This window comes from Oryzias melastigma, linkage group LG13 (assembly GCF_002922805.2).
Source record: "Oryzias melastigma strain HK-1 linkage group LG13, ASM292280v2, whole genome shotgun sequence".
NCBI lineage: Eukaryota > Metazoa > Chordata > Actinopteri > Beloniformes > Adrianichthyidae > Oryzias > Oryzias melastigma.
This window is the reverse complement of record NC_050524.1, coordinates 6,772,288-6,781,260: the sequence shown is the minus strand read 5'-3', so window position 1 is coordinate 6,781,260 and position 8,973 is coordinate 6,772,288. Positions and strand designations below refer to the sequence as shown.

Below are 8,973 nucleotides of genomic sequence, written 5' to 3'. Positions count from 1 at the left end.
TTAAAAAATGAAATAAATAACAGTAGGTGTGCGTGTCAGTATTTGCTACTGACCGCAACGCAGAAGAAGAAGCGCCGCTCAGTCTTATGCCGGAGTTGGCAGAGTTGTTACAAAGTGACAAAGGATGACAAATTCAATAGATTTATTGATTTGATGTGATCCATGATCGGATTGGGTCTATAACACTCTGCTCCCAGATCACACAAGAGATTTATTCAGATTTCCATTTTAAACAATGTGATTTCCAGTCGTCCCTTAATTTAAACGAGGTATTACATTGGAATTTTGCGATTGGTCAAACCATTTAAGTCCCCCATCATTTCAGAAGTCCCACATCATGATCTGCAGCTCCAGTAATGATAACAGTCCAGCCCCTAAGCCCCACCCCTCTGACTGGATTTTCAAATTTCGGCTGTGGGTGGAGTCAGCCTCCAACTTCCCTGTTTGGTTACCCTTTAAGGGTCTCTTGCTCAGTATAAAAGATTAAAGTGGGGTCAAAAAAGGAAAAATCGTGCTGCCTGCGTGTCACCTACTTCACCCGGACTTATTGCTGCATGTTGTATGATTGTTTTCTACAACCTATTGCTTGTTGCTTGCTGTAGAAAAAAAAATATGCATAAGCATTTTTGTGCTACTGGTTCACCGACAGGTCTCTGACCTTGATATTTTGTGTGGGTCACTCTATATCCCCTTCTGACAGTCTGTCTCTAGCCATAAGGGCATTTGTGACTAAAGCTTTAGTTAATAATTGAGGCATTTTTGAAAAGGACCCAAACCATTTGAAATTCACCATGGAACCACTCAGACTTACGGCCTTTTTTCTATCTGTCTGTTTTCCGAATGGCCTGAATTGACTGAATGTTTGGTATAAAAGCTGAAAAACTGTTCTAAGTTGCCATCTGCGAGTGGTGGGAACATCCACATAGATTGAAAGGAGCATTTTTCTTCTAAATGTAGTAGAGCAAAAGCAATAAGTTAACCTGTTGCTTTTTCCTATTTGCATTTCAACAGAAATGAATGACATTTAATATTTTTTTCCTCACCGGCTCCACAAACTCAAATTTCTTCTTTTCTTGCACTTCTTGTATTTTGAAGACGTACTCGAGGGACGCGTCGTAAAAGAGTTGTCTCTCCTTATCAATCTGAGCGTCAGCCTGGGATGAACAAACCGGGGTTAGTGCAACAACAAAGACGGCACAGACACAGGTACGCTCGCAGACTCACAGGCACGGTGTGTTTATGCGGAGCCACTAGGATCAAAAAGTGGCGCGCGCACACATCGCTCCACACATTTTAAAGGACAATCAGCCACACGTGAACTGCATTATTTAAATGTGTCCACAGGATGGAAAAAAGGCGGCTGTGCTCTCACCTCCTGCAGATATGCCTCCTTCTTTTTGGATGACAGGTTGAGATGTCTCTCAAGCGTGGAGTAGTATTTCTCTGTCTCTTTATCAAATTTCTTCTTCACCTCCTAGGAAACACATGAAAAGCAAAGTGGGTTTCTTGAAATCATCCCCTGATCTGAGCCCGCACCGCCACTAGGTGGAGGTCTAACTGCATTTTCACCTCACATCTGCCTGTTGGCATCTAAAAATTCTCTCAATAGATGGTTGTAGGTCATAAAAGTGCCATAAGACACGTGTAATGACAAGTCGACAGCCCCGACATGACTGTGCATTATCAACAGGGCTTCAGAGACAGGCTATTTTCACGGTGCCCCAGCTGAGGACGCAAGTTCAAAGCAAAATTTCATATCGCTGTAAATCACAAATAGCATAATGCATCTGGCACAGTCACAGACAGCACCGGCTGGGCGCCGTTTGCATTTCCCTTTCTTGGTATGCTCTGCCATCCACCTGCAGAGATAAGTCAAGCTCAACAGTCACGAGTCCCGGGATTCAGATAGTGTTTGGGAAAAAGTCTTTGAGAAAGGGCCAAGGAAATGGGCTTTTCATGCCAGATGCCCATCTATACAGCATATGGACTCAGAGATTGAACATTCCACACAGAAAAAGATCCAATTTGCAGGACTTAATCCAACTCTACCCAAGCAGAGAGAACCTGCCTGGGCAAGGGCATCCGAGTGCTTCATCTGCAATTCTAACCCCTGAAGCCTCTCTCCGACAAGATGCCCATTCCCACTATGCATATATGTATGGCAGAGTAAGAAGACAGATTCAAGAAAACGAGCGGGACGTGTCAGGAAAAGGGTCACTGTAACCAGATCCTTTTTGTGTCTTCCCATTCCCATGGCCCTGAGATTTAACAAGTCTAATCTAGCAGCTACTGATATGACCCAGAGCTGTGTTTTGTCTCAGCAAATCCCACCACAGTTAAATGGAGGAACTCATCAGGAAGAAACAGTTGTGTTCCTACGTACGGATGACAAGCGCAGCACAAAATCAATGGATAATTTTACCAGTGTAAGTCCCACTCCGCCCCTTTTTTGATCTACTTCAAAAAGTTCCCATTGGGTTTTTAAAAAAAATAAAATAATGATTATGCTGTTTTTAGCCTATAAAACCTGTGTCGTTTTCAGGGACATAGTTTCTGCAGAGAGGCAGTAGTTCATTTAAAAGAAAAGACAAAAATCACTTCTAAGTTGTGGACAGTACATTTGGAGTGGAGTAAGCCAACCGGGCTCGGAAATGAGCGTTTAAGGCTTCCAGAGAAAAATTTAAATTTGTGCATTTTTATGGGATTCCACATTCAAAGCTCTTGCGTTCATGCATCGCTTTACAAGTTTTTAAGCAAATTTTTGAGCTAATACGCACAAAATGCACAGCTATTCAACATTAAACCGGTTGAACTTTGACAAAACAGGGACTCTGATTTGGTAGTGATCAGGGTTGTGTATTGGCAAGAGTCTGACGATACGATATGTATCGCAATACTGTCTCCCTTTACAATACATATCACGATACGTCCCACGACTTTACCAGAATGATTTTTTTTTTTTACATTTTTCTTTAAAGAGTACGCCTTAAAAAATTCTACTTGAATATTACTCTACCTTTCATGTAAATAAAATGGAAATGAAACAATTAAATTTAATTGACCATTTTACCATTTAATGATCACAACATTAAGCAGTGCAACTGTATCTCCTATTGGCTACAAGTTGCTTTTACCCAGGAAAATTTATAGTGCTTTTATTTTGGTAAATAATGAAATATTTGTTTTTAAAAAGAATCAAAATGATCTGATTTCAACAACAAAATATTTTTTCCAAACAAACAAACAAACAAAAAAACATAAATGAATGGGCCATAACCAATAAGGTTCTAAAAGTATGTCTGTCAGGTGAAGTACAGTTTATTTCCACTATTGCTAAATTAAGCTTTTAAATGGAGACTGAATGGTGCTTGAAGGAGGAAAACACGTCAAATTCTTTCCAAAAACATTTCAGTGTTATGATGTAGCACAACAGAATGAATATTGTCTTGTCAACATTTTAAATCGATATAAGTATCACCTAATAAAATATCGTGATATATCGCCAAATCGATTTTTCCCTACACCTCATTGATGCACTGGTAGCGTCTTTAGCTCATTTAGTGTGTTCAAGAACGCACTTACGTGTTTTGAAACAGATGCCATCCATACGCCACTACCAAATAAAGAGTCCCTGATTGGTCTAAGTTCAACCGGTTTAACTTTTGATGCATGTTCAATGGCTGCATATTTTGTACGTAGAGCCAGAATAAAGACTTACAAACTTGTGAAACGATGCGTGAGCGCTTCAGTTTTGAACCTGGAAGTCCAAAATGTGCATTTATGTGGGTTCACATAGATTTTCACTGGAACTGGCTGCTCAAACGTGAGTCTCTAAGCTTGGTTGTGAACAGTGTAAAAAAAATGGCGATCAATATTGGCGCAATCCAGCCGTACAGTTTTGAGCCAAATGAAGAGAATAGCCTAGTTGTTTACAATTATAAGCTTTTTCTAAGGACATTTTTTTCATCTGCTCCTGATTCACAATGGTTTGAATAAAGAAATACTCAAAAAATTGATTTATACGTTTCCTCCATCATCAGAAAAAAAGTGTTAAAAAAAACCCAAAAACACAATTTTCATCAGTAGCTCTTTAATTTCTTATTTCCATGTTTCATCTGATGGGGCAGAAATTATCATTCTGTATGGACTAGGAGGGTATAAATTCTGTATTTGAAAAATAAACGAGTAGAGGGTAAAGTAAACATATGACTTAAAACTCTCAGTGTACTGACCAGAAACAGATTTCCCAAAGGGATTTTGTTTTATTACCACAGAACAAAGGGGAGCTGTCTGTTCAGACGTTATGAGAGCTGGTGATGGGACACATTTTTGTGAGCACGCACACAACCCAAAGCCCTGGGGGAAAACACTGACACACACGGGCGCACACACTGGAGATCACAATAAATTAAGAGCTTTAGGTTCAGCAGAGCCCTCCAGTCACAGCAGGAATCCCTCAGCACTGATGACCAGTGGGAGAAAAGTCCACAGCAAAAAAAAAAAGAAGTCTGGAGTCTTGGCGCTTCCGAGCGGTGACTCAGTGCTGCGGAGAAACGGCGAGGCCTGGTTAAGTCAAGCAAAGTGTGATGCTTTGTTTTGATCCTGGCAGGACGTGTAGAAACTGGTATGAATGTAATGATAGCGGAGCAGAACAGTAGGGGAGCCACGCACACAACTCTCACACTAAAGCTGAGCATGTGCGCTAGAGGACTTTGAACACTTCCATTTACAGTCATGGAAGGGTGTGCGGAGGTGCTGCCTCCTAACAAGAGAGTTTGTGCTTGACGTCACATCCATTCTCACCGTTTCATTCATCCAGATACACTAATACAGGCTAAAGGGTTCAACAAAAACATCGTTTTACAACTACAGACTGTTGTTTTATTTTGAAAGGAGCAGCAGAGGAGAACAGAAGGAGGGCATGCTTTTACAAAAAAAAATTCAGGGACCCAGACCAGAAAGTTTAATTCATTGGAGATCAATCGACTATTAAAAGAATTGTTTGTGGCAGCCCTACTAGCTAGTAATCAGAGAATATTGAATTTATTGCTCCCTTATCTACATCAGCTCAAGGGTTCTGCTCTCTATTCCCATTATCCTCTTTATTGTTTATTATGTTTAGTTCTCTGTGCAGCAGTTTGGCACAGTGTGGTTCACGTGTTGTTCCTCTTTCCCACTCCCCTCCAGGAGAGCGGGAGGGATTTCAGATTCCAGGTGGATCATCTGTGCTCCTGTTCATGGCCGTAGACCTCGCCTCTGGCTCATCTTGGCCATGGACGTTGCCTCTGGCTCATCTTGGCCGTGGACCTCGCCTCTGGCTCATCTTGGCCGTGGACCTCGCCTCTGGCTCATCTTGGACGTGGACCTCGCCTCTGGCTCATCTTGGCCGTGGACCTCGTCTCTGGCTCATCTTGGCCGTGGACCTCGCCTCTGGCTCATCTTGGCCGTGGACCTCCCCTCTGGCTCATCTTGGCCGTGGACCTCGCCTCTGGCTCATCTTGGCCGTGGACCTCGTCTCTGGCTCATCTTGGCCGTGGACCTCACCTCTGGCTCATCTTGGACGTGGACCTCGCCTCTGGCTCATCTTGGCCGTGGACCTTGTCTCTGGCTCATCTTGGCTGTGGACCTCGCCCCCACCTGTCCCTCAGTCCTATCTGGCTGAACTCTATTCAAATACGTAATAGTATAGTTAGATAAGCTAATTCCTCTTTAATTGTCCTGGGAGAGGATTCCTCCCTCATGTGGACATTCCTAAGGTTTCTTCTTTTTTTCCTGAATCAGATTTTTTTTGGAGTATTTCCTTACCAGGAAGGAGGGTCTAAGGACAGGGATAACCAGTCTTATTTAGTCTGTTTAGTTTTTAGCGATTGTTTTATATTTGATGACATTCTGCTTTTGTAAAATTACCAGCGTGAAGCCCAATGAGGCAATTATTTTGTGATATTGGGCTAAATAAATAAAATTTAATTGAATTAAGTGATATAAAAGTTTAAGGTGGATTAAAATCATCCATGAGTACAAGTGTCATTTAAGCTTCATTTTCCCAATGTGTGGTTTCACCTTGCACATTCATTTAAATGCTTTTAGACATTTTATTTAATCACACCATGGTCTGGGGGAATACTCCATTCTTATTGGCTGTGTGGTGTCCATTAAAAAGTGATATTGGATACCAATAAAAGAAGTTCTGACATCAGTTGGTAACTGGAACAACAGAAAGTCAGAACATAGGCTGACTAGGATTTTTTTGTGTGTGCAATTTATCTCAACAGCTGATTGTTAGTTGATATACATTTAATGATCAGAGTTATTGGAGAATATTTCTTGCAAAAAAGGAATCTAGGAAACGACTTTTGAGTCTGAAACAAACTTTTGTTTCATTATCGGGAAAAAAACAAGCAGTAAGAGCAGAACTTTCTCTCAGAAATAATGTTTTGTCACTTTAATGACGTTCAGCTTATATAGCCCTCTCCTGTGCTGGTTAGTCCTCATGCACCAGCTGCAGCAGGGTGAGGGGCAGGCTGTCAATGCGTCACAAAAAGCCAGTTCAAGTTTTTTGAATGAGTCATGTGACCTAAACCTGATACCACGCTTAGCTGTGCACTACCTTGGATCAAAAGAGGTCCCACAGTAGGGCTGGAGGATGTGATGAAAAGTGATCAATGTTGTGATTTCAACACAACTTGCGATACATGAACAAAAAGAAAAAAAAAAGTATTAATACATCATGCCCATTGACCTACAACCAATTTGCTTAAATAAAATTCAACATAACGTAACCTCCAAATGACCCCCGTCTACATAGCTGGACATCTAACATAAAAGGGCTCCATTCGATTGGTCAAATGTGTAAACGCTTTTTACATACGGTGTTCACGATGGATTGTCGTAACTCGATACTAGTGCATGTACTCACAGTTGGAAGAGGCTTGATGTGAAATGTCAAAACCATGAAAATCTTGTGAATGTTGCTCCAGGCTTTTTTCTTTCACGGCTCTTTTCTGATATACAGTAAGAAAGACTTGGTGTCATATATTTACAGCGGGACGCAAGCCTCAGTTATTCATTTCTCCTTCATGAACACTTCTCAAACAGTTGGGACGTCAATGTTTTTCATGTTCATCTGGGTTCCTGATTGGCCAAAGTTGAACTGGTTTAACTTTCGATACGTGCTCAATCGCTGCACGCTTTGTATGTAGAGCCTAAAACTGACTTAATCCTGTGTAGGATCTTACATAAACTTTTCAATGGACGTGGTCTCTAGAACGTGCGTTTCCGAGCTATATTTGTTCCAGGCTGATATTGCGATGATGATAATTCACATAATTATGATTTAATGAAAACAGTGCAATTGCAAAATTGTGCTTTTCTTTTTACATTTCCAGAATTTCGATACAGTTTTGCATATATGTATAATGGAAACACAAATATTGTCTTGTTATTAATCATTGCTTTAGTAGTAGTAGGTTTATTGGTTAAGCTTCCATGCTCATGAATTTAACAAACCAAATTAAAGCAATCAAGTAAAAAACAATATTTTACAAATAAGTAAAAGTAAATCAAATTGTTTTACATAACTGTTTAGTAATCATTTATACATTAAAATTTTAGCCTTTTTTTAAACTGCAAAAAAAGTTTACAAGTTTAAAAAAGTTTAAAACTACATTTTAATTCATCACTCAATTAATTCCATAACTTCCCACAGAGAACTTAAACACATCTCGCCTTAACATTAACCTGTTAAAGTAAAAAAAACTCCTAAATTATACTGACCTTCTCTTAAAGTAAATTGTTTCTGTACATTTTTAACTAAAGTATGTTTTTACTCTCTAAACAATTTCTAATCCTTTAACATAAACAATTTCCTTTAATTTTAAGCCTTTATTCAAACAAAATAAAGAATTTGTTGATTTACAATATCCTGCTCTGTTAACTATTGAAAGATACGGAACAACTAATGAACAGTAAATAAGATACAAACTCTTTTTGTTTAATACATCCCTGATTTTAAACAGAATACAATAGGTCTAGGAACTTTATGTTTTATGCCATTTACATGAGATTTCCAAGACAATTTATCATTCATTATTACTCCTATCTTTTTTCCTGAACAAAACATATTGGTATCATCAGCAAATGCTTAAATCAACAAAAATACTTTTTGTATTTAGTTTTTGATCAATGGCAGTTGCAACATTTTCCACAAACTCTATTACAGCATGTGCAGTTGAACAGTTTCTCCACAATCCATACTTACTCTCATTTAATAAATCGTGTTTACCTAAAAAGGCATCAAGTCTAACTGCAAACAGTTTTTCCAAGATTTTAGAAAACTGTGGTAGCAGGGAAACACGTCTGTAGTTTGTTACAATTTCCTTATTGCTATTTTTATAAATCGGAATCACCTTAGCTACTTTCATCAGGTCTGGAACAACACCACTAGACAATAATTTGTTGCAAATATAAGTAAATGGTTTGAGAATACTGTGAATGACTTCCTTAATAAGAGACAGTCAGTACACTGCTGATCAAGTAAATAAAATAGATTATTGATTTTCAATAGATTTTTTAGTTAGATTGTGTCTTAAGTTAAGGGGGCCCCAAACCCACAAGCCATTAAAAACTCTACTGGCGCCCCTGAAGATGAAACAAACACATGATTTTTCTATTTCTATCCAAAAGAAAAAGTAAATCGTTTGCATCAAATAAACAGAAGACAAACTGCCAGCAGTGAAGTAGAAAAAAGATTTGTTTTTCTTCTAGTGTTCTCAGTTTTGAAATCCCAACGAGAACAAGACCTGCTGAGTAGAAACAGAGACGATACACTCTGAACCCTGCACAACCCTTGCATTACAAACAAGAGGCGAAGCATCAAATCTCTGAGCTGGAAGGAGGAGAGCTGAAGCCCCTCTTCTGATGATCGCAGTTGTGGAGATGATGATCACACAGAACCACACTGTCAAAAAGTGACAA

General features: G+C 39.4%; 1 protein-coding gene across 4 annotated transcripts in view; it reads right to left on the bottom strand.

Annotated features, from left to right (window-relative positions):
* The window catches only part of LOC112149074 (rho GTPase-activating protein 42), a 110,993-nt gene that overhangs the window by 22,344 nt on the left and 79,676 nt on the right, over positions 1-8,973 (bottom strand). For all 4 annotated transcript variants that reach the window (XM_024276527.2, XM_024276526.2, XM_024276528.2 and 1 more), the window contains exons 5-6: positions 1,373-1,474; positions 1,044-1,154 (exon numbers count right to left, since the gene is read on the bottom strand). In XM_024276527.2, the coding sequence (XP_024132295.1) occupies positions 1,044-1,154; positions 1,373-1,474 (213 nt within the window). The remainder of the gene's footprint in view (positions 1-1,043; positions 1,155-1,372; positions 1,475-8,973) is intronic.